General features: G+C 36.6%; 1 protein-coding gene across 1 annotated transcript; it reads left to right on the forward strand.

The window, feature by feature from the left end:
* The first annotated feature begins 2,711 nt into the window (after positions 1-2,711).
* Positions 2,712-4,916, forward strand: LOC127106452 (lysine histidine transporter-like 8). The gene is made up of 4 exons (XM_051043746.1): positions 2,712-3,147; positions 3,348-3,481; positions 3,568-4,145; positions 4,259-4,916. The coding sequence occupies exons 1-4, from the start codon at positions 2,831-2,833 to the stop codon at positions 4,745-4,747; spliced, it is 1,518 nt and encodes a 505-aa protein (XP_050899703.1). The 5' UTR covers positions 2,712-2,830; the 3' UTR covers positions 4,748-4,916.
* Positions 4,917-24,286: the final 19,370 nt, after the last annotated feature.

The following is a 24,286-nucleotide window of genomic DNA, read 5'->3' on the forward strand; positions in this document are numbered from 1 at the left end:
TACAATCAAATTGAAGGGCTTGATTTTTTTGACACATTTTAACCTGTAGCAAAGCTTACCACTGTCAGAACCCTTCTTGCAACTGCTGCCATCAACAATTGGTCTTTACATCAACTGGATGTTAACAATGCTTTTCTACATGGGGAATTGCAGGAAGATGTGTACATGACCATACCTGAGGGTGTGACATGTCACAAGCCTAACCAAGTATGCAAACTCCAAAAGAGTTTATATGGTCTGAAACAAGCCAGTCGCAAATGGTATGAAATATTGATAGCCTTACTACTGCAGCAAGGTTACACTCAGTCTGCTTCTAATTACTCTCTCTTCACTTTGAAAACTAATGATCATTTTACAGCCATTCTAGTTTAGGTTGATGACATAATTCTAGCTGGAACATCCATGCCTGAATTTGATCGCATTAAGCTCATCCTGGATGAAAATTTCAGCATTAAAAACTTGGGCATACTCAAGTATTTCCTTGGCCTCAAAGTTGCCCATTCACAAGCAGGGATTTCACTGTCACAAAGAAAATACTGTCTTGATCTTTTGCAGGAATCAGGCATGCTTGGATCCAAACCAGCTCCCACACCTACTGATCCATCTGTTAAATTACATGCTGATAGTGGCAAGGCTTTTGAAGACATTGGAGCATACAGATGGTTGATAGGACGTCTGCTGTATCTTAACACGACACGCCCAGACATCACTTATGCCACGCGACAACTTAGTCAATTTTTGCACAATCTAACAATGGCTCATTATCATGCTGCCTGCAAAGTTATTCAATACCTGAAAAACAGCCCTGACAGAGGAATAATATTTCGAAGAAATGCTGAACTGCAACTACTTGGTTTCTCAGATTCTGACTGGGCAGGCTGCATTGATTCAAGGAGATCCATTTCAGGATAATGTTTCTTTCTTGGCACTTCTCTTATATCGTGGCGTACAAAGAAGCAGGACACCATTTCCAGATCATCATCAGAGGCAGAGTTTCGAGCATTGTCATTCGCCACATGTGAACTGCTTTGGTTGATAGTTCTCATGAAGGAACTGCACATCAAGTGTACCAAACTTCCTGTCCTTTATTGCGATGTCAAAGCGTAATGCATATTCCGTCCAATCCGGTATTCCATGAACGAACTAAACATCTCGAAATTGATTGTCATTTGGTTCGTGAGAAGCTTCAACAAGGATTACTTCGACTCCTACCTATCTCTACTCATGAGCAGCTTGCTGATTTTTTAACCAAGGCATTGCTAACTTCAACCTTCAACAATTTTATTTCCAAGCTTGGCATGATCAACATTCACCATGCTTAGCTTGAGAGGGGCTGTTGAGATTAATCATGCTAATCACTATAGTTTGAGCTAATGCAATTGGTTATTAGTTTGTTAAGTTTACTCTATTGTGATTGGTAGTTATGTGATAAGGTTGATGTATATAAAGAAATACATTGCCACATGAAATTGAATATATCCAATATAACAGTATTTTACATCTCATCTTCTTTCTTCTTCTTTCTTCTTCTTCTGTTATTTTTGTAACAGTCTGTAACATGGTAATGTTATGCTTCACCATTGATGAAGCTTGATCAATCACAATAAAAATGCCTCATCCAGATCAGTCATTCCCAAAAAGCTCACTATCACCCGCCTTCACACGCGCCCTCATGTATCGCATGACTTACCCCACGTGGATCTCACGCGCCACTTCTCCAGCCACGCATGACAGTGAGCCTGGAGGCCATTTTAGTCGCCGCTTCCATAGTCGACGTTCTCTTCATTCCCTCGTTCCAAATTCATCCTCAGATTTTATTTTCCACTCACATAAAATTGTGCTCCGGTTCAAACAACCCCTATTTCAGTGCGTTTGCATGTTTTTTCAACCATCAACTCTCATGGGAGATCACTCTGCCACTAGTTCTATAACATTCACCAAAGATGTTATTTTGATTGCTGATTACAATGAGTTCCTTTAATTCAAAGCATCTCATCAACCATCATCTTCTGCCATTGTTGCTCAGTCTAGTAATCCTGTAACCATTGTCTCTACATCCTCCCTTGGACCTTGGGTACTTGACTTTGGTGCCTCTAATCGTATGACCGGTAATAAATCTCTTTTATCTCACTTGTCTTATTCAAATTCTTTTCCTTTTGTCACTGTGACGGATTGATTCAAAATCAAAGTTCAAGGCCTTGGTCAGACACACCAACTTCCATACTTGTCTTTAGATTTTGTTCTCTATATTCCTGATTGTCCTTTTAATCTAATATTCGTAAACAAATTCACTGGTACTTTTGATTGTTCATTTCTTTTTATGGATAATTTTTTTTTGCATCCAAAATCGACATACACGAAAGACAATTGAAGTAGGGAGTGAGTTAGAAGGATTATATAATCTATCTGCATCAATGACACGTGCTTCTATTGCTTATCAAGATATTACACATCAACATTAGGGTCATCCTAGCCTTAATAATATGGGTCTTTTAGTTCCTAGAATATAAAGAAAAATAAAAGAGTATAATATAGATTGTTTGGTGTTAACCTAGAATGCAGTGATATCAGCAACATGACGTAATTCCTTGAGTGGAACCCACACGTTAAGACTTTAGGAGTTAAGTGAATGTTTTTCAACACGTAATCATTAAGTTCTATATAATTAGTACTATATATAACCAAAGACTCTGCAATTGAATTTCATCGTCACAAGTTTAAAGCAGCTTCAATTTCTTTAAATAAGTTCTTCTCAGTATATATTAATATTATTAATTAATATAGTTCTATCTATATATATACTTTCCTACCAATATCCTATATACATAATATGGGGAAAGTGGTTGATGAATCTGAATATATGAGATCAGAAGTAGCACTGTTACACTTCTCTGATGCTAATTTCAAATCTCCATTATCTCCTTTGTTCATACACATTCATGATGATGATGATCAAACCAGTTTTGACTCTGAACCTGAGCCCTCATCAACGGAGCAGCAGAATGAACAACAACATCCAAAAGATGAATGGCTTCCACTAACTGAATCAAGAAATGGAAATGCATATTATGCAGCTTTTCATATTCTAAATTCCAACATTGGTTTTCAAGCTCTCATGCTTCCTCTTGCCTTTTCCACTCTTGGTTGGTACGTATCTATTCTTACCTAACATTATTTATTCAAACGTAGAGTCATACTGTTCATGCTTTCAAACGGTCAACAATTCAACACTTTTTTTTTTTATATAAAAATATTTAAAAAGCTTCCAAGAAATTTCACATAACTTTTCATTCAACTATTTGTTGAATTATCAAACCATATTGACATGAATTACTTACAACATGCAGGATCTGGGGTAGTGTGTGTTTGTCAATAGCATTCATTTGGCAACTTTATACAATTTTTCTTCTAATTGAGCTTCATGAATCTGTCTCTGGAAAACGTCACAGTAGATATCTCTTCCTTGCAATGTCTGCATTTGGTAACCACATTTTCAGAAACACTTTACATTAAATTAGCACTTTTTTACATAAGAGATGCTTATATAAATACTTTTTGTATATTTAGGTGAAAGATTAGGAAAAGTAGCAGCACTATTTCCAGTAATGTACCTATCAGGAGGTAGTTGTGTAATGTTTATAATCACTGGTGGTGGAACAATGAAGCTACTATTCAAGATTCTCTGCGAAAACGATAATGGGACAACATGCGGTGCGCACTCACCGAACGGGGTGGAGTGGTTCTTAGTGTTTACTTGTTTGGCCATACTGATTGCTCAGTTGCCTAATCTCAACTCAATGGCTGCTGTCTCTTTGGTGGGAGCTGTTGCCTCTATCAGTTACTGCACAATCTTTTGGTCACTTTCTGTTAAGAAAGGCAGGCCAATGGGTGTTTCCTACAAAACTACGTTGGTTCCACAAGAATCAACCTTGGTGAAGATTAGTGACATTTTGAATGCTATTGGAATCATTGTGCTAGCTTTTCGAGGTCACAATCTTGTACTAGAAATTCAGGGAACTCTACCTTCTAATTTGAAAGAAACATCAAAAGAACCAATGCGCAGAGGAGTCACCATTTCATATATACTCATTGCCATGTGTGTCTTTCCTCTCTCAATTGCTGGATTTTGGGCATATGGAAACAAGGTAAAAGATCTTCAAACAAAACAATATTTCGATATTTGTTAATTAACTAAATATTAATGTACGTTCTTATGGATAATTAATATTTAATTTTCTGTATCTATATTATTTCTCAGATACCTTCTGATAGAGGATTATTAACAGCATTCCCACAATTCCACAAACAACAAGTAACAAAATTCTCAATTGGTGCAATCTATGTTCTAGTGATACTGCATTGTTTGAGTAGCTTCCAAGTCTACGCCATGCCTGTTTTTGATAACTTGGAGCTAAGATACACATCCTTAAAGAATCAGAAATGTCCACGATGGTTGAGAACATGCTTTCGGTTATTCTTTGGAGGGTTCACATTTTCTATAGCAGTAACATTCCCTTTCTTGCCAAGCCTTGCAGCTCTGATAGGTGGAATGACCCTTGTGCCCCTCACATATGCATACCCTTGTTTCATGTGGCTAGCTATTAAGAAACCTCGTACAAAGGGTATAGTATGGTGGTTCAACCTCGTACTTGGTTGCTTAGGGATGGTTCTTAGCGTTGTTTTGGTGGCTGCTGCTATAAGGACTTTGGCTGACAAAGGGTTAAATGCTAATTTCTTCAAACCATGATAAAGGACAAGCAAACTACACATTATTCATTATTTAGCAATAATTTATTGTTTTTAAATCCCAGTTGATATTTTCTATGGGTCACAAACCCAACTATACCTTAATTTTAGATATATTACAGAGAATTATTAATTTTGAAAATGTACATATAGCAAAGGTTTGTCTTTTTATGATATTGACTGTTTCACTTTTTCATCCATTATGCTTGAAGAAATGGAAGACACTATTAATACCAAAGTTTCAACTTACTACTATCATTTATCTTCTCCACAACTCTTTTGTTTTGTCTTATCAACTCTTTTGGTGTTTCTAGTTGAGAATATATGTCCCATTTTGAACATTAAGTGAATATATTTTATGCCAATTTTCTTTTTACTATATTAACTATGACACAGAAGACAAAGCTCTTAGCTAAAAGTTATCTCAAGATCAGTTGTCAAAAAAACAAATCAGAATATTCCAATCCAAGCATAAGCATTGGTGCGCATACGTATATTTCATTTTAACATCATGAGTTTCATGATCCACCACCGGTGTCACAATCGTTCTTTTAGCTCCATTAGCATATTAAGCCATGGTTCAATGGAAATATCAAAATAGAGAGGACCATTAATCATGATAATAATCCTAATGGCCTAAATTGATGGATCAATACAATTTAGACGACAAAAATATTGATTCACTCATTTTTAAATATTATGATTATTGATTATCATAATGAAAAAGATATTTACCTAATAGGAATACACATAAGTCCGACAATTATCATTAAAATGTTGAAGTCATTAAGTGGACAACTCAATTAGTCTTGTCAATAGTTGAAAAGTTAAGAGTGAAATACCAATTGCCACTCTCTCTATTAAAAAACTTTGCTATTTTATTGTATTTTTTAATTTGTGTAAAAAATCTTAAACAATACTTTTTTGAATAGGACGAAATGATTTGAAAGGTAAGAAAAACAAAACAAAAGATTACAAAAACTTATGCCCGAGCAACCACACTCCTCTTTTTATTTGTCAAAATCATGAATTTCAATGGGAGGATCCAAACACATTTTAATCTGATCAACCTTAGTTAGGGGTGTTCGCGGTGCGGTTTGGGCGGTTTTTGCGATAAAAATCATCCGAACCGCAAGAGAAAAAAGCATGCGGTTCGGTTTGGTTCGGTTGACCTTTAGAAATAAAACCAAACCAAACCAAACCAAATCAATGCGGTTTGGGTTGGTTCGGTTGGTTCGGTTTTTTATAATATTTTTATTGAGCCATATATACTCCTATAAATAACGATATAACTTTGTGTTTAGTTATTCCTATATTACTAAGTAACATCAAAATTCATCATATTTAGACAAAAACGTTTCATTCAATATACAAAAAAAACCAAATTAGACAAAAGTGGAATAAAAGACAAATATAAATAGTAGCATAAAATAATAACAAAGACATTATAATAAAGCATAAAAAAAACATATGAGATGAGAGATGAGAGAAGATGAAAAAAAGAACATAAGAGATGCGAGATTGAGAAGAAAAGTGCAATAAAAACGTAATTGGAAGAGAAAATAGTAACATAAAAGATAAAAAAGAAAGAACATAATAGAGGAGTTATTAGAGTAGAATAGGTGAGACCTACGTGGAAAAGAAGATGAGAAGAATGTGTGATACTACTATGAGAGATTTAAGAAGGTTGAAATTGAAACCCTAAGTGCGATTAAGAGAAAATCGTTTGTAATTGTAAGGTTAAGGCATACTAGGTTTGAGGTTTGGGTTGGATGTGGAATAAGTGAACTTTGGGTTGTAACATAATGCGGTTTGGTTTGGTTTAGTTCGGTTTACAAAATACAAACCGCAAACCAAACCAAACCGTGCGGTTTTATTAAAAAATGACCCAAACGAATCCGAACCAAATGCGGTTTTTTGCGGTTTCGGTTTGGTTTGGTTTGGTTTGCGGTTTTGTATTGGGTTGGTTTGGTTTTGAACACCCCTAACCTTAGTTGCTTCATACTTCACGAGATAGCTTGCACACGTGTTTCCCTCGCGATAAGAATGTTTGATTAAGACATTCCAATCCAACTCGATCATCTTGAACGTTAGTAATAAAGGGAGCATCACAGTGTGATAACTCTAAGTTTATGAAATGTGTCAATATCAGTTTTAGAATCAGAGTAGCGAATAATCTTGTAGGTACCAATACCATTCACCATCTTCGAATCGAGAAATTGACACGTCAGTTCAACATTTATAATATTGGCAGGTCCCATGAAGCTTATAAATCCCATAATCCTGCTAGAAAAAACATTTAGCAAATTATCATAAAAGTTTCTGATACTGATGATTACTTTATTCAAATTGAAAATCTCCTTAACAGTGCACATAAAGTTTCTAGCTCTCCAACTCCACCTTAATCCTGCTAGAAAGAAACTTGAATTTTGGCCTATGCTCTTTTACCTAACTCATGGCATGAGGATGATTATCGAAGTGCATGTCACTGATGTCTGACTGTCATCATATAATTTTATTGAGCATTCGCATGCATTTTGAGTTATTTTCAAGTAGTATATCTTAGTTTTATGACGAAAATGAAAGAATATTATTAAGTTGAAGAAATATGGAAAAGAGGAACTTTTGTGAAAAACTTGTGAAAAACAACTTAAATTAGCTCCTAAAAAGTTCGTGCGTAGATTCTTGCCACGACCATACACAAAACAAAATATTGTGCCACAATGGAAATGTTTTGTGGCACGATCAAGCATTAAAACAAAATTTTGTGGCACGATGAAAATGTGTCGTGGCACGATTTCTTCATATTTATGATGTGTTTAAAGGGCAGCAGGGCTGATGTGACAAGAGTTGGCGGTTTTGGATAAGATTTCTTACGAATGAATGGTGCAAGGGAGCTCTAGAACGAAGGTATTTACCATCGAAGATTAAATTTAATCTAGAATTTCATGTACTATTCCTATAAATGTATTGTTATGAATTTCTTTAACATGAATAGCTAAGTTTCTTTCAGATTAGGTCTTTATAGATGAACCTGTATGGGTCTGTTGGGGCAGATGTTTGATTTTTGTATTATTTGCATGAATTGATATTTCAATATTTTATTCAGTTGATCTTTTACTTAAATATTTTTATGCATTCGCGAACTCATAGATCAAACCTAAGTTTGTAGGGATTACTTACCTTAACTTTATGAACGTGAATCAAATTAATTATTCAAATTAGTAATTGATTTAGGAATAAACGATTATAAGTTATGATTTTAGGTTTAACGTACCAAATATGTTGTTTTAACTTCGAACTGACTTAAAAGATTAGGGAGATATAGTGTAAAATAGTAAGGTATACACCAAGGAATTAAATATAACAACTTTTTCAAATCATCGAAATTTATGAGAATTTAATTTAGGACCAATAGACACCTTCATCAACAGTGATATTCATGGGATTCGAAATAAGACATAATCATCTTTTATCTGATAATTTCCAAGTTGGATTTCTTTGTTTTCATGTTTAACCTAAATCATGACGAAACCCTCGGTTTTATACTTTTATTACATGTTACAGCTGCTTTATTAGAATATGTTCCTTTCTAGAACCATAAATAAAGTGAGATACGGAAGCTACGACAAAGTAGAGTTCTGATACGGCGGGACAAAGGTGTACCTGCAAGGTTATCACTCAGACACTCAAGTTAGTATGTGAAAGACTATAAGGTATTCAAATTATGTTTGAAGCTTGTTACCTGAAATAGTGTCATTCCTATATATAAGGGAGAGGAATAACGATCTTACTATCTTTTAGATGCGGAATTCGGAGGACCGCTGAATGTGCTTGAGATATAGAACTTCTGCAGTGAGGTACATGTTAGTCCAATGGTCAAGAGAAAACTCTAAAAGTGTGAATGAGTAGTCAGTTGATGTCTTTTGTTCCAGAGTGTTTCCCCTCAGGCCCTCGTGTTTGAATATCAAGGTGAGGGTTTGGATAATTTCATCATCGACTGAAAACTACCCTTCTTCAAGCTTCTACTTTCTTGGAAACTGAAACACTTGAGTGTTATGTGCGAGAAACGTGATCGTTGATAGGAAACATTTATTTTTATGTTGTCAATGCACAAATATAGGAAGAACTAGATCCATTTTCCTTTTAGCTCCCATTTCCTCTTCATTTTTAGCAGTTATTTCTTTTCTTCTCTGAAACTTCACCTTCTCGTTCTTTGAAATTATTAACGCGCCATGGCTAAAAAATCGCTGAGGAATGTGAGGAGCAAACTGGTGAACCCATTGTTCTCTATGAGAAGGTTCCATATTTTCTTTGATTGTTCTGTTTTTACCAAAGAGGGGAGTCTGAATAAGGATTTCTCTAAAGTGGGAGAATCGTCGCTGATCGCGACTTTATGAGTCTATTGGGGTATTAACTGCAAGTGCACAGTCTAATCGCGTAGTAATAAAAGATATCGATCCCACAGGGACTTATGAATCGATATACCGTTTTCTAGGGTTACTTCGTAAAGCTAAGGCGGATGATACTTTGATGATTAGGGGGAAAAGTAAAACTAAAATAAGATCTAGATTAAATATCAAATATAGCGGATATCAGTATGTAGTTCATCGTAATTAGGGAATCAAATCTTCGTTGGTTTCGTAGTTTTAAAATAAATCTTTTCAGTAGACACTATTAATTTAAAAGCCTTTTCTCAAACTCTCGCTCTGTTGATTAGACTATGACTTTATATTAACGTGCGCTGTCACTAATTAGTTAAGTCCAAAATCACTTTTTGAAAACAATAGAATCTATAGAAACTCTTTTTAAGAAAATACTAACCATTTAAACACCCTTGTCTCAAACTCTCGCTCTGTTGACTTAGATTATATAATTAAACTTAAATGCTTAACTCTCGTCCTCACATTTAACCTTTAAAAATACTTTTTGAAAATGATTAGAATTTAATTAATTCTAAAAAATGCTTTCGCCCTGATTTAAAATTAATGTCCAATTTACACTGTCCAGTTAAAAGCTCAAACTTTCGTTCTATTGATTTTAATTTCTTTATGTCTTTTACTCTCGTACAAAAACTTTGGTGTTAATTCTGTAAATTGAGACCATAAAAAGAGTGATTGTATTTTTAAATAAATTTAAACCAACTTAGTTTTGATTCCTTCATTCCGCTTACTTTACATACCGATATCTAAGTTTATTTAGCCAGACATGCTAAACAAGCCTAAACAATAATTATGCTTACATACAGCCATATCAGACAGACAGTATAAATAAATAACAGTTAAGAGCATATATAAATTAAAAAAATAAATTAAAGAACCTGTAAAATTAATAGAAATCTTGATTGTTCTCTAACTTCGATGTTTGAACACTCCACCACAAGCCGGTTGGATTTGTTCTTCACAATCTTCGATCAGACAGTAAAATAAAGGCGAAGGAATAAAATACTATGATCTAACGTAAGGTTAGACCCAGTAAAAAATTACACAATAGTTTCCGGTGTAGAAACTATTGTGAGAAAATTAATTGAATGCTTGAAAGATTGACTGAAAAAGAAAAGAAATAAAAATTACTAGGAAAGTAAAGTGCTGAAAGAATTAAAAAGGCAGTAAAATAAATGCATTGCCGAAAACTGGAAAATTGAGAGAGACCGAGAGAGCTGCAGGGTTGGATCCTTGGCTCTATTTATATTACTCCAATTTGTAACCGTTTCCCACAAATTCCTTCAGTAAGTAACCTTCACGCTTCAACGAGTCAAACGGAAGAATAGGCTCAACGTGCCTCTGTTGCGCGTCAAAAGCCAAAAATATAGGAGTGGAGTGTGACGTTCGTCACACCATGTGTTACGCTCGTAACACAAGGTAGCAGGGCGTGACGCTCGTCACACCATGCGTGGCGCTCGTCACAGCTTCAGCGCTTAGGCAATTTTGGGCTGGGCTTTAGTGGAATTGTTTCTCATACTTTTTGCACCTCCTTTTCTTTGTTTTTCACGCATGCTTCAAATAATGTTGCCTGAAATAAATAGAAGGAAAATACCAAGTAATATCGAATAAAATGAAATAAATCGAATCAAATAATAATATAATTTAATTAAATCGAGTCCAAAAATGTGATATTATTTGATGTTATCAAACTCCCCCATACTTAGATCTTTGCTTGTCCTCAAGCAATATACAGTATAGAAATCAGTTTAAAGTATTAGCCAGATGAAATTTCCAAACACACATCAAGTCGTAATAGGTTGCAAGTAAATCTCGTTTAGAAATAACCTGAGCTTAATCTTAACATCAACAACTACCGTTACAACCTCAGACAACCTCACCTTATGCAAACCAGATCGAGTCAGACTATTATAGCCAGCCTAGTTCTTTTACTCTTATTTCACCCGTTTTCATTCTAGCGAAATCACATTAAGCCCTTTATGTTTTCGCGCACATAGTGGAGTAACCGGTTAGTGATTCTGATCCCCTTTTTAGCTCGAAGTTCTGGTACATAAGTTGGATAACTTCGTCATTTAGTCCATCGCAGATTGCGGGGGATCGGACCGTAGTCCGCCCTACCAAGTTCAGCACCAGAAACCGCTGAACCAACTCACAATGGATCGTTCATACAATGTTTTTGTAGGATTCGCAACCTTTGGATTAAATGATCGGGTAAGGATCACCTAACTTAATTAGTGCATTTCCTGATTTCTTTTATATTCTTTTGGGAATCATTCACTTATATTCATCGGCTCTCCACGTAGTTTGCTATTAAGATGGTGCCGACTTCTCGTATAAACTACTCGGGGTTACTATAAAACTAAAAGTTCAAGGGATTGGTATAATAGGTACTTAGCCTGATCTAACATGTTGAGGTTTTTAGAGTGTTGGGGCGGTAATGATTTTTGTCTAAATTTTTCTTAAATTTGATAAAATAAGCAACCTTTGTACTTATTGAGTGTGTTGAATTTTTGTTATGGCTCAAGAAAGTTGAGGGGAATAGATAATAAAAAAATTTCACACTAGGGACTCAACTTATAATATATATTATAATTTTTTTTTATTAAATATTGATAACAGAAAGGGAAATAACAATGAAAAGGGAAATACATACTTGAAAGATGAACGTTGAAAGAGAGATAGCTGAAACAACGTTTTTCCCCCCACACTTAAATGAAACATTGTCCCCAATGTTTTTAGAGAAAAGCGAAAAGAAAGGAAATAAAAAGATAAATATGCTTAATTTTGCCGACGTCCTCTTGTTCTCGGCCCCGGTGATCGTTGACGAACCTCTAAGTCATCAAACCTGCTGAGCAAATCGGTGAACCGCTGGTCGGTTATTGCATTCCTCGCTTCCTGTTGTTGTTGCATCTGACGCATCAGTTGCATCACTTCGGTATTCTGTGCATGCATGGCATCAATAGCATCCATGATGTCATCATTAGTTGCTGGCCTTCTTCTTCAACGACGTCGAGAGGATGGACCAGTTGCATTATCAGAAGGGTTAAGCGGGGATGACTGTTGTTCAAGACCTTGATCACCTTGCTCCATTTCTTCAAACTCGTTCGGGGCCGGGTTTGCTTGTGTAGGCTCGGTAGCTTCGGGAGCATTAAGGTCGTAGATGAATCGGTCGGGGTTGGTGACATCTGTGAGGGCAATGTTGGGTAAAACAACGCTTGGGACTTCTTGGTTATTCACCATAAGATAATACCTTCCGCCTATCCTATTTTTGATTAAGCGGCTGGAGCGACAATAACTTATATCCATAAATAGGGGTGGGAGAGCTTGTAAATTTTGAAGTCGGTCCCCTAGATTCAAACCAAGTGCTATGGAGGTTATTAATCCTCCAATCACGAAAGGTTGGCGGCCTCTAGCACATAGGGTGCGGATATGGTGAAATAAGAAAGAAGCGGCGTTTACCTTTATATCCATTGCAAAGACGCAGTGGAGGAAGAATAATTCCTTGGCATTGACTTTGCTGTTGTTGGGTCGACCGGAAATGGTGTTTTGCAGAATGTGGATAAAATACCGGATGGTTGGGTGGTGTATGTGGGAAGCAAGTAGTACATCCCAATTATCGGTTTCCACACCGGATATTTTTCTAAAGAGGTCGAAGGCGTTTATGGGCCAATGTGAGTTCGGGGGGATTCTTGGGTGGACTTGGTCTCCTACAGGGAATTGTAGCATGGCACTCAACTGATCCTGGGATAGTGAGTACTCGGTGTTGAACATGCGGAAAGTTGCGGTACCGGTTAAGTACTCGTCTTCACCGGTTGGAGTATTGTAAGAATAAGAACTTAAAAATTCTAAGGTGAGTGATGGGTAGGTAGGTTGATTGTGTGTGCAAAGAAAGGTTAAATCAGCAAGCCTAAGCATCCATTGTACACCTTGAAGTAATCCTAATTCTTGTAAACAATTTAAATCAGGGTACCTGGTAGAGACGACACCTCGTTGTTGAAATCGTTCGAACTGCTCGCGTTGGAAGTTATCGTCTTCGAATCGGAAGATGATATTTCCGAATTGTTGGTTTTCCGCCATATCGATAGGTGGGTGAAAGAATGAAAGAGGGTGAAAATGTATTTGTATAGAGTGGTTTGTTGGAAAGGTGTGGTTTAGGGAGAAATGGAGTGTAGGTATTTATAGGGAAAATTTTTTGGAAGTTGGAAGATGAGTGGGTGAAAGGAAAATAAATGTGGGTGAATGTGATTGGGATGGAGTAAAGGTGAATGAATGGGGAAAATAAAAAGTGAGGTGTAACGGTCGTGTCCCCCAACGGTCACTAACGTTCACCTATTTTGGAGCTGTCACGCTCGTGACGGAAGGTGTTACGGGCGTCACATGCACTTGCGTGACGACCGTGATGGCTTGTGTGACGCTCGTCACACCAGTCAGCTTGCAACGGTCACTTACGTGGGTGCTTCATAATATGTTTTTATTATTTTATTGTTTTTATTTTGTTTTGTTTATGTTTAGTTTATTTTGCTATTGATATATTTTAGAAATACCATGCATGCTACTCTATTACACCATAGTGTAAATATATTTTTCTCTAATAGGCTATGTAAGTAGCATACAGTAAATATCATTATGGATAATTGTAGATATTGCATAGAACAAAATAAAATAAAATAAACCAATAATGCAATAGCTTCATAAAATAACCATAATGTAACATTGGAAGATAAAGGCAAATATGCGAAAAAACAAATACTAAGATTAAAATAATGTGAAACAAAACTATAAATAACCTTAACTAAAACTAATTAATTAAAAACTTCTAGCCACTTGCAGGATCTCTGGCCGGATGCCGAAAGAAGAAAAGAAGAAAAGTTTTATAAAATAAAATAAATGAAGAATGAATACTAAATAAAATCAAAAGACTAATCAAAGAAAAGATAGTAAAAATTTGTGGGTTGTCTCCCACGAAGCGCTTTGTTTAATGTCGCAAGCTCGACATAAAACTACTAAATGTTAACCTATAGGTTTAGGAGACAATACGTCTAAGTGCAGGACTTGCGAGTCTTCATTGTTTTCATCATAGTGATAATGTTTCAGACGCTGCCCGTTTACGATAAATGCTTCCATAGATTTGCCTTTAATTTCCACAGCTCCACTAGGGAAAACATTAGTAACTTGGAAAGGGCCTGACCATCTAGAGCGTAGTTTTCCTGGGAATAACTTAAGTCTATAGTTGAACAAAAGGACTACATCGCCTTGTTTGAAAGTTTTCCTTGATATGCGCTTATCATGCCATTTTTTCGTTCTTTCCTTGTAGATCCTGGCATTTTCGTATGCGTCTAGTCTAAGTTCTTCTAATTCGTTTATATCAAGGATTCGCTTTTCACCGGCGGTCTTATAGTTTAAATTTAAATTTTTAATAGCCCAATAGGCCTTATGTTCTAATTCTACCGGGAGGTGGCAAGATTTACCATAAATAAGCTTAAATGGGGTTGTTCCTATGGGAGTTTTGTAAGCGGTTCGATATGCCCATAAAGCTTCGGGTAATTTTGATGACCAGTCTTTTCTTGACGTGGCGACTGTTTTTTCCAATATCTGCTTAATTTCTCTGTTAGACACTTCCACTTGTCCACTGGTTTGAGGATGGTAAGGTGTCGCTACTCGATGTTTTACACCATACTTAAACAATAGTTTTTCGAGTATCTTAGATATGAATGTAAGTTGTAAAAGCGCCTAATAGGGGGGGGGGGGTGAATTAGGTGATAAAAAATTCTTCGATCTAGTTTCCGGTTTTTGGTTATTTGTGTTTAAGTGCGGAAAAATAAAATGCGGAAAGTAAAAGACACCGGAAATTATAGTGGTTCCCTTCACAATCCGAAGGTACATCCACTCCCCTTTCACACGAAAGAGATTTCACTATAGTTAGAAATGGTACAGCCTATTCACACAAATGGTGATGCCTACTATCTAACCTATAGACAAACAAGTGTATGAAGAACAATCCTCTTCAACACCAACCCTTGTGTCCAACAATCCTGGATCACAAGTCAAACAGAAATAATTTCTATGAATGATTTTAACAAAGATGTAATAGTATCAATCTTCTCTTGATTGATCTTCTCCTTAGACAAATAAGTCACTCAAAAGATAATATGCAAGTGTTCAACAATAGAATAAGATGACAATTTTTGTTATGAACACTTTCAAAAATTATTTAAGAAAAGAATATGAGAGAGTGATTATTTGAAGTTTGTATGAAAATTCTTGGAGGTGAAAATTCATTTTGAAAATTTAATAATTTATATTGCCAAAATACCTTTTCAAAGAGGTATCATTTCTCTCATGAACTTTGATGAAAAGAAATAATTTTTCAAAAACATTTCTGCTGCAACGAACAATGTTAACTGGTTAACCATATGGGTTAACCGGTTAACGCATACAAACGTTAACAGAGAATTTGAAAAACTGGGCTGTTAACCGGTTAACCCATATGGTTAACCGGTTAACACTGTTGAAATGCAGAAAAATACTTAAAAATAAATGTGTCTTGCATTTCAAGGTGTTAACAAATGGTTATGTTAAAAGATGCAAATGCAGATCATGATTGTTGAACACTTGTATACTAATCTAAGAGTGAGTTAGATATACCTAAGAAGTGAATCAACAATCTTGCAAATGGTTGACTTGAAAATGAAGCTTGATCAAAATGCATATGCGGCTTTGAATACATGATGCTTGAAATAACTTTGTAGCTCTTCTCTTTTTGCATTGATGCATGTTGTCTTCATCAAAATACTTCTTGGATTGAAGCTTGCTTCTACAATCTCCCCCTTTTTGATGATGACAACCACTTTGAGATAGATGCAGAAAGTGAAGTTTCTTTAAGTTGATTCTCCCCCTAAGTTTAAGAACTCCCCCTAAATGAGAGGTATACAATAATTCTGCATAGAGAAATCATTAGAGAAACAAGTCTTCTCCCCCTTTGTCATTAGCAAAAAGGAAGAGACTGATGAAAAAGGAAAAACATACAAGCATACACACATATCAGATAAACATTGAATCACATATTATGACAGAAAGAAACTGGATTAAAAGTTAAGTGTTTGGTAAACATAAATAGCATAAACATAGTTTAACAGCAAAAACAATAGAACAACATATAACAGAAACATAGAAAAAAAAACATAGTGCTTTATTCTTCTTCCGAACCGGCCTCATCCTCCTCGCCATCCGCTTCACTACCGTCTTCACCTTCATCATCTTCTACGGGAAGGTTGCGGGAACTCAACACAAGGTTCCGAAGACTCTTGATAGCGCGAGAGGTTTCACGGTGGTGGCTCATCATGGTGGTATAGAGAAACTCATTTGTAATGCCACCTTCCGGAATAGGGAAATTTGAAGAGGAGGACCCATCATCATACTTGTAGGAGCCGTCATTGCTTTAAATAATTCCGGTATTTTTCATGATGGTAACGCCGTTGATTTCATTGGCGGTAGTGGTCATACCCAAAAACGGTTCTCTTCCGATTTCCATGTCTGTGAGTTCCAAAATCCTTGAGATAAGGCGACCGTATGGCAGCCTTGTTTTGAGAGAAAGTTGCTGTCTCAGATGATACATCATAGTGGGCAGCCAATTAACTCGGATTTTGTTCTTCACCGCAAATAAGACTTGCATTTCCAAATCATTGATTTGAGACAGGTTTGAATCCTTGGGCAGCAAGACATGGCAGATAACATAATGCAGCATACGATCATCAACCGACAGGTTCTTAGCATAACAGAGTATGCGAGAAGTGCGCTGTCCCGACACAATAACCTCCCTGGGAAATCTACAGATAGAGTAGTAGTATTCCATCTTATCATACTGAGCCCATTGTCCTTCATCATGATTAACACCTTTCCGAAGAAAAAAACCTGAATATGGAATCTTAAGAGACGCAGCCAACGTCCTTAGGTCTGTAACAATTTCACAGTCCCTTACAGTTGCAGACAGCATATGTTGTTCATCATCATTCAGATTTAAAGTAAAATGGTTCAGAAAAGATTTTACCAAATCAGTGTAAATTTTCCCATTATCAGTGATGAACGCATGCAATCCTTGATATCTCAACAACTCAGGGAAAGAGAAAGTAGTGAAGGATTTGAGATTCACATACTTACCCTTAAGCAGATGTCTAACCCTGACTTTGAAATCCATTCTCCTTTTCTTGGCGGTTTCCATTTTCAACTCTTCCTTTTCACTGCTAGATGATGATACAGGAGCCTTTCCCATTCTTGGTGGGGCCATGAAGAAGATGAAGATTCTAGGGTTTAGAGATGGATTTTCGGAAAAGGGTTTGAGAGTTATGAAAGATGAATGTAAAGAGATGAAGGGTTTATGGTGAGTAATGAGGGAGGAGAGAGTTATGAGGAGTAGGTGAAAGAGTAAAGCACATGCAATGAACATAAACCCACGTAAAAAAATAAAACAATTAATTTAAAAGTTCTGTATTTTAGAAGCGAAAACAGAGTTGCTGTTGGGAGGTGTTAACCGGTTAACCTATACAGTTAACCGGTTAACGGACTGAATTTTTCAAAAATAAAAGAAAAAACAGCAGCTCCGTTTTGAAGAACCGGGAAAAGATTTTTACAAAAATTTTGCACAAAGTATTAGCACTTATCAATACGCAACTTTCGATTTAAAAATATTTTAAAACGGATGATATTTGGACATGCGAAAGTAAGAAAAATGGAAAACGGCGAAAAAGGAGTGCTAGCATGCATAACATAAAAACTGAAAGTAAACACATTTTTAGCAACTATACCACATAACAAGTAATTTGAAGACAAGGTTAGATGTCACCTTCATTGAGAATACCGAGTTCTCGCCGAATCTTGAAGAATTGCTCTTTAGCCAATGGTTTTGTGAATATGTCAGCGAGTTGGTTATGTGTATCCACGAACGTAACATCTACATCTCCGTTAAGCACGTGATCTCGAAGGAAATGATGTCGGATATCTATGTGCTTCGTCCTTGAATGCATGACCGGGTTCTTTGTGATGTTGATGGCACTTGTGTTATCGCATCGAAGAGGAATGCAGCCGAGGTCTATACCAAAATCCAGAAGTTGTTGCTTGAGCCATAAAATTTGTGCACAACAACTGCCTGCTGCAATGTACTCTGCTTCGGCCGTGCTAAGTGCGACACATGCTTGCTTCTTGCATGCCCACGACACTAGTGCATTCCCGAGAATGTGACAGGTACCACTTGTGCTTTTTCTATCGGTCTTACAGCCTGCATAGTCAGCGTCAGAATAACCAATCAAGGAACATATACTACCTTTTGGATACCATAGTCCGACGTTCGTTGTTCCTTTGAGATATTTCATAATCCTCTTCACGGCGGTGAGATGCGATTCCTTCGGGTTTGCTTGAAAGCGTGCACACAAACATACACTAAACATAATGTCAGGACGGCTTGCCGTCAAATATAGTAATGAACCAATCATACCTCGATATTTTGTAATATATATTGACATTCCGGATTCATCTTGATCAACGTACGTTCCGGATCCCATAGGAGTGGACATCACTTTGCAGCTATCCATATCAAATCTTTTCAATAATTCCTTGCAATACTTGGATTGGTTGATGAAGATGCCATCCTTGGTTTGCTTGATTTGTAGTCCAAGAAAATAGTTCAATTTTCCCATCATGGACATCTCGAATTCTCCTTGCATCATGGTTGAAAACTCTTCGCAAAGATCTTTATTTGTTGAACCGAAGATGATGTCGTCGACATAGACTTGAGCCAATAAGGTGTTACCCTTGATCTTCTTTATGAATAAAGTCTTGTCAACCTTTCCTTTTACAAATCCATTTTCACATAGAAAGTTGCTGAGGCGGTCATACCACGCTCTCGGTGCTTGCTTTAAACCATATAGTGCTTTCTTCAACTTGTAAACATGTGAAGGGTTCTTGAAGTCTTCAAAACCCGGAGGTTGTTTGACGTAGACTTCTTCATTGATGTAGCCATTTAGGAAAGCGCTTTTGACATCCATCTGAAACAATTGAAAGTTCATAGAACAAGCAAAAGCAAGTAATAATCGAATTGCTTCTAACCTTGCTACCGGAGCGAACGTCTCATCAAAATCAATTCCTTCTTGTTGGTTGTATCCTTGTGCGACCAATCTTGCTTTGTTACGAACTATGATCCCATTCTCATCAAGTTTGTTCTTGAAGACCCATCTTGTTCCAATGATGTGCTTGTTGTCTGGTCTTGGTACAAGACTCCAAACTTGATTTCTTTCGAATTGGTTGAGTTCTTCTTGCATTGCTACTATCCATTGATCGTCGCCTAAGGCTTCATCGACTTTGGTTGGTTCTATTTGAGACACAAAAGCCATGTTGAGACAAGCATCTTTGAGATTTAGTCGTGTTGCAACGCCTTGGCTAATATCACCAATAACTTTATCGATGGGGTGATCTCTATGAGTCTTCCATTCTTTCGGTAGATCATGATGTTCTTCAATGATTGGTGAGCCATCTCCTTGTGGAATTGATTGAACATTTGAAAGTTCCTTTTGTGATACATCTATTATATCATCATCGTCATCAACAACAAGGTTATCCTCTTTCGAGGGGTTAGTTTCATCAAAACATACATGCGTTGATTCTTCAATAGTAAGAGTTCTTTTATTGAAAATTCTAAAAGCCTTACTAGATAGGGAGTAGCCAAGGAAGATACCTTCGTCGGATTTCTCATCAAACTTACCAAGGTTGTCCTTTCCATTGTTGAGGACAAAACATTTGCACCCAAAGATGTGAAAGAAAGATATATTAGGCTTCCTTCCTTTGAAAAGTTCATACGGAGTCTTTTTGAGAATCGGCCGAATGTTGACACGGTTGCTAACAAAACATGCTATGCTGACTGCGTCCGCCCAAAAATATTTAGGAAGGTTGGAGTCACTGAGCATTGTTCTTGCGAGTTCCACCAAGGATCTATTCTTTCTCTCTACGACACCGTTTTGTTGTGGTGTTCGTGATGCGGAGAAGTTGTGGGAAATTCCGTGCTTTTCGCAAAATTCTTCAAAGAATGTGTTCTGAAATTCTCCCCCGTGGTCACTTCTAATGGAGGTTATTGAAAGAGACTTCTCATTCTGAATTTGTTTTGCATATTTTTTGAAAGCCTTGAAAGCATCGCTTTTCTGCACAAGAAACAAAGTCCACGTATATCTAGAGAAATCATCAACAATTACCAAACTGTAAACATTACCTCCGAAACTTTTCGTTCTTGATGGACCGAGATCCATGTGCAAGAGTTGAAGTGGCCTCGACGAGGATACAACATTCTTGGATTTGAAAGTTGTCTTGGTTTGCTTTCCCTTTTGGCATGCGTCACATAGTTTATCCTTGATGAACTTAATCTTTGGAAGACCAAAGACAAGATCATGCTTTATTAATTTGTTCATGTGCTCCATGTGTATATGAGCGAATCTTTTATGCCATAGCCAAGCCTCGTTGTTGTTCGTCATTAGGCATTTTACCTTCAAGGAAGAATCATCAAAAGAAGTCATAAAAATATTATTAACCCTTTTACCTTTTAGCAAGATGTCATGGGTGACTTCATGCTCTATCACACATTCATCTTTTGTGAAATTGATTCGGAACCCTTTGTCACACAATTGACTTATACTAAGTAAATTGTGCTTTAGGCCTTCAACATAAAGGACATCTTCGATGATGGTAAAAGGAGGTGCTCCAATGGTTCCTACTCCAAGGATCTTCCCTTTGGTGTCATCACCGTATGTAACATATCCTTTGGCCTTTAAAGATAGATGTGAAAATTTATCGATGTCGCCCGTCATATGCTTTGAACAACCGCTATCAAGATACCATTGATTAGAGGTTGTCTTCAAGCATACCTACAAAACAAAATCAAGTTTTGTTAGGTACCCAAATTTCTTTGGGTCCTTGGTAGTTAGTACCCTTTTTAACCCACACATAATGCCCTTTTGGAACGCTAAAGTTTCGCACATAACAGGCATTAGGTGTGTGTCCTTTGATTCCACAATAAAAGCAAGTAGGTTGAAAATCACTTCTATATCTAGGAACATAATTCTTCTTCTTAGCAATCATTTTCTTTTTATGACTTTGATGCATAATTTTAGAATTGTTTACTTTCTCTTTTGCAACTTGTTCACTTGCTTTAACAAAAATGGTCTTATTTGTGCTTGGTTTAGAAAACTTAGAATATCCTAATCCACTTTTGTCATTAGAATACCTTTGGTGTTTAAGAATTTCTTCCAACCCAATTTGACCTTTTTCATATCTTTCTAAAACTCTTTTAAGTTGAACAATTTGAAAAGATAAAGATTCACAATTCTTACATGCAAGACTTTGTTTTTCATCCATCAACTTTTGTTTTCCACTTTCAATATATTTTTCCAAAGCAGTATTTTTTTCTTCTAAGGATGAAATTTGTTTCTTTTGGGATGAAATACTTTTATACAATGTCTTGCATTCTTTTAAGAGTTCATTTATAACATCTTGTGCGTCATTGTCATAAACTGAAAAATTGCTACTAACCTCATCGATTTCTTCATCGGAGTGATGTGAAGCCATAAGAGCCATGTTCGCACATTCATCGCTTTCCGATTCCGAAGATGAACTGATCTCATTATCGTCCCAAGCGACGTAAGCCTTTTTGTTTTTGAATTCCTTCTTGCCTTTGAATCCTCCTTTCTTTGCAAGTTTTGGGCAGTCCGGCTTTATGTGACCTTGCTGTCCACATTCATAACACGTAACGTCTTGCATTGATGTGGATGCTTCCTTTTTCCTGAAATGGTTATTCTTTTTAGGATAAGAGGAATTTTTATTTTTATTAAAAAACTTACCAAGCTTCTTTACAAGAAGCATAAAGTTCTCATCTTCGGATGTCTCATCATCTTTGTCCCTTTTTGAATCAACCTTCAAGGCAATTCCCTTGGACTTCTTTTCTTGACTTTCGTGCTTCTCGAGCCTTCCAAGTTCCAATTCGTGTTCTTGAAGTTTTCCAAATAGAGACGCGGATGTCATCGTTGAGAGACTCTTCTTTTCCGAAATAGCGGTCACTTTCGGTTGCCATTCTCTTGTCAAAGACCTTAGGACTTTCAGGTTGAGATCATCATTAGTGAAAGTTTTACCCAGAGCGATCAAGTGATTTGTTAGATGGACGAATCTCTTTTGTAAGGCAACTATAGATTCACCGGGCTGCATGCGGAACATCTCATATTCTTGACTTAGGGTGTTTAGCCTTGCTCTCTTCACTTCGGTGGTTCCTTCATGTGTTTCAACCAAGGTGTCCCAAATCTCCTTTGCCGATTTACATTGAGATATACGGAAGAACTCGTCCATACTGAGAGCGCTTTGGAGTATGTTGATTGCCTTCTTCTCATTCAGAATCCTTTTCTTATCATCTTTGTCATAAGTGTTTTTCAACTTTGGGGTACCAACTCCATTCACCACATTCACCGGTTTGTGTGGACCTTCTTCAACTGCTACCCATATACCTTCCCCTTGGGCCTCGAGATGTGCCTTCATTCTGATTTTCCAAAAGTCGAAATATTCTCCGGAGAAGAGTGGGGGCTTGTTGCTACTTCCACCGTCTTTGAAAACCGGATTTATGCTTGCGGAAGCCATGCTGGATCTCTAGGAACAAGTTACCTATAACTTGCTCTGATGCCAAATGTAAGTTGTAAAAGCGCCTAAGAGGGGGGGGGGGGGGTGAATTAGGTGATAAAAAATTCTTCGATCTAGTTTCCGGTTTTTGGTTATTTGTGTTTAAGTGCGGAAAAATAAAATGCGGAAAGTAAAAGACACCGGAAATTATAGTGGTTCCCTTCACAATCCGAAGGTACATCCACTCCCCTTTCACACGAAAGAGATTTCACTATAGTTAGAAATGGTACAGCCTATTCACACAAATGGTGATGCCTACTATCTAACCTATAGACAAACAAGTGTATGAAGAACAATCCTCTTCAACACCAACCCTTGTGTCCAACAATCCTGGATCACAAGTCAAACAGAAATAATTTCTATGAATGATTTTAACAAAGATGTAATAGTATCAATCTTCTCTTGATTGATCTTCTCCTTAGACAAATAAGTCACTCAAAAGATAATATGCAAGTGTTCAACAATAGAATAAGATGACAATTTTTGTTATGAACACTTTCAAAAATTATTTAAGAAAAGAATATGAGAGAGTGATTATTTGAAGATTGTATGAAAATTCTTGGAGGTGAAAATTCATTTTGAAAATTTAATAATTTATATTGCCAAAATACCTTTTCAAAGAGGTATCATTTCTCTCATGAACTTTGATGAAAAGAAATAATTTTTCAAAAACATTTCTGCTGCAACGAACAATGTTAACCGGTTAACCATATGGGTTAACCGGTTAACGCATACAAACGTTAACAGAGAATCTGAAAAAACTGGGTTGTTAACCGGTTAACCCATATGGTTAACCGGTTAACACTGTTGAAATGCAGAAAAATACTTAAAAATAAATGTGTCTTGCATTTCAAGGTGTTAACAAATGGTTATGTTAAAATATGCAAATGCAGATCATGATTGTTGAACACTTGTATACTAATCTAAGAGTGAGTTAGATATACCTAAGAAGTGAATCAACAATCTTGCAAATGGTTGACTTGAAAATGAAGCTTGATCAAAATGCATATGCGGCTTTGAATACATGATGCTTGAAATAACTTTGTAGCTCTTCTCTTTTTGCATTGATGCATGTTGTCTTCATCAAAATACTTCTTGGATTGAAGCTTGCTTCTACAATGAAATGCGATCCACCATCACTGACGACTATTCTTGGGACACCAAATCTTGGAAAGATTATATTCTTAAAGAGTCTAGTTACTACTCGTGTGTCGTTTGTTGCAGAAGCTATAACTTCAATTCATTTTGATATGTAGTCAACCGCTACGAGTATGTACTTGTTACCGAAAGAAGGTGGAAAAGGTCCCATGGAATCTATTCCCCACACGTCGAAAATCTCTACTTCCAAAATTCCCTTTTGTGGCATCTCGTCACGTCTAGATATGTTTCCCGTGCGTTGGCAT

The sequence above is a fragment of the Lathyrus oleraceus genome, chromosome 7 (assembly GCF_024323335.1).
Source record: "Lathyrus oleraceus cultivar Zhongwan6 chromosome 7, CAAS_Psat_ZW6_1.0, whole genome shotgun sequence".
In the NCBI taxonomy this organism is placed as follows: Eukaryota; Viridiplantae; Streptophyta; class Magnoliopsida; order Fabales; family Fabaceae; genus Lathyrus; species Lathyrus oleraceus.

What these genes read in the sequence shown, in the direction of transcription:
- LOC127106452 (XM_051043746.1), top strand. Translation starts at nt 2,831, where the DNA reads ATGGGGAAAGTGGTTGATGAATCTGAATATATGAGATCAGAAGTAGCA. An exon ending in GCCTTTTCCACTCTTGGTTG is followed by an intron (nt 3,148 to 3,347) that starts GTACGTATCTAT and finishes TACAACATGCAG; the next exon opens with GATCTGGGGTAGTGTGTGTT. An exon ending in CCTTGCAATGTCTGCATTTG is followed by an intron (nt 3,482 to 3,567) that starts GTAACCACATTT and finishes TTGTATATTTAG; the next exon opens with GTGAAAGATTAGGAAAAGTA.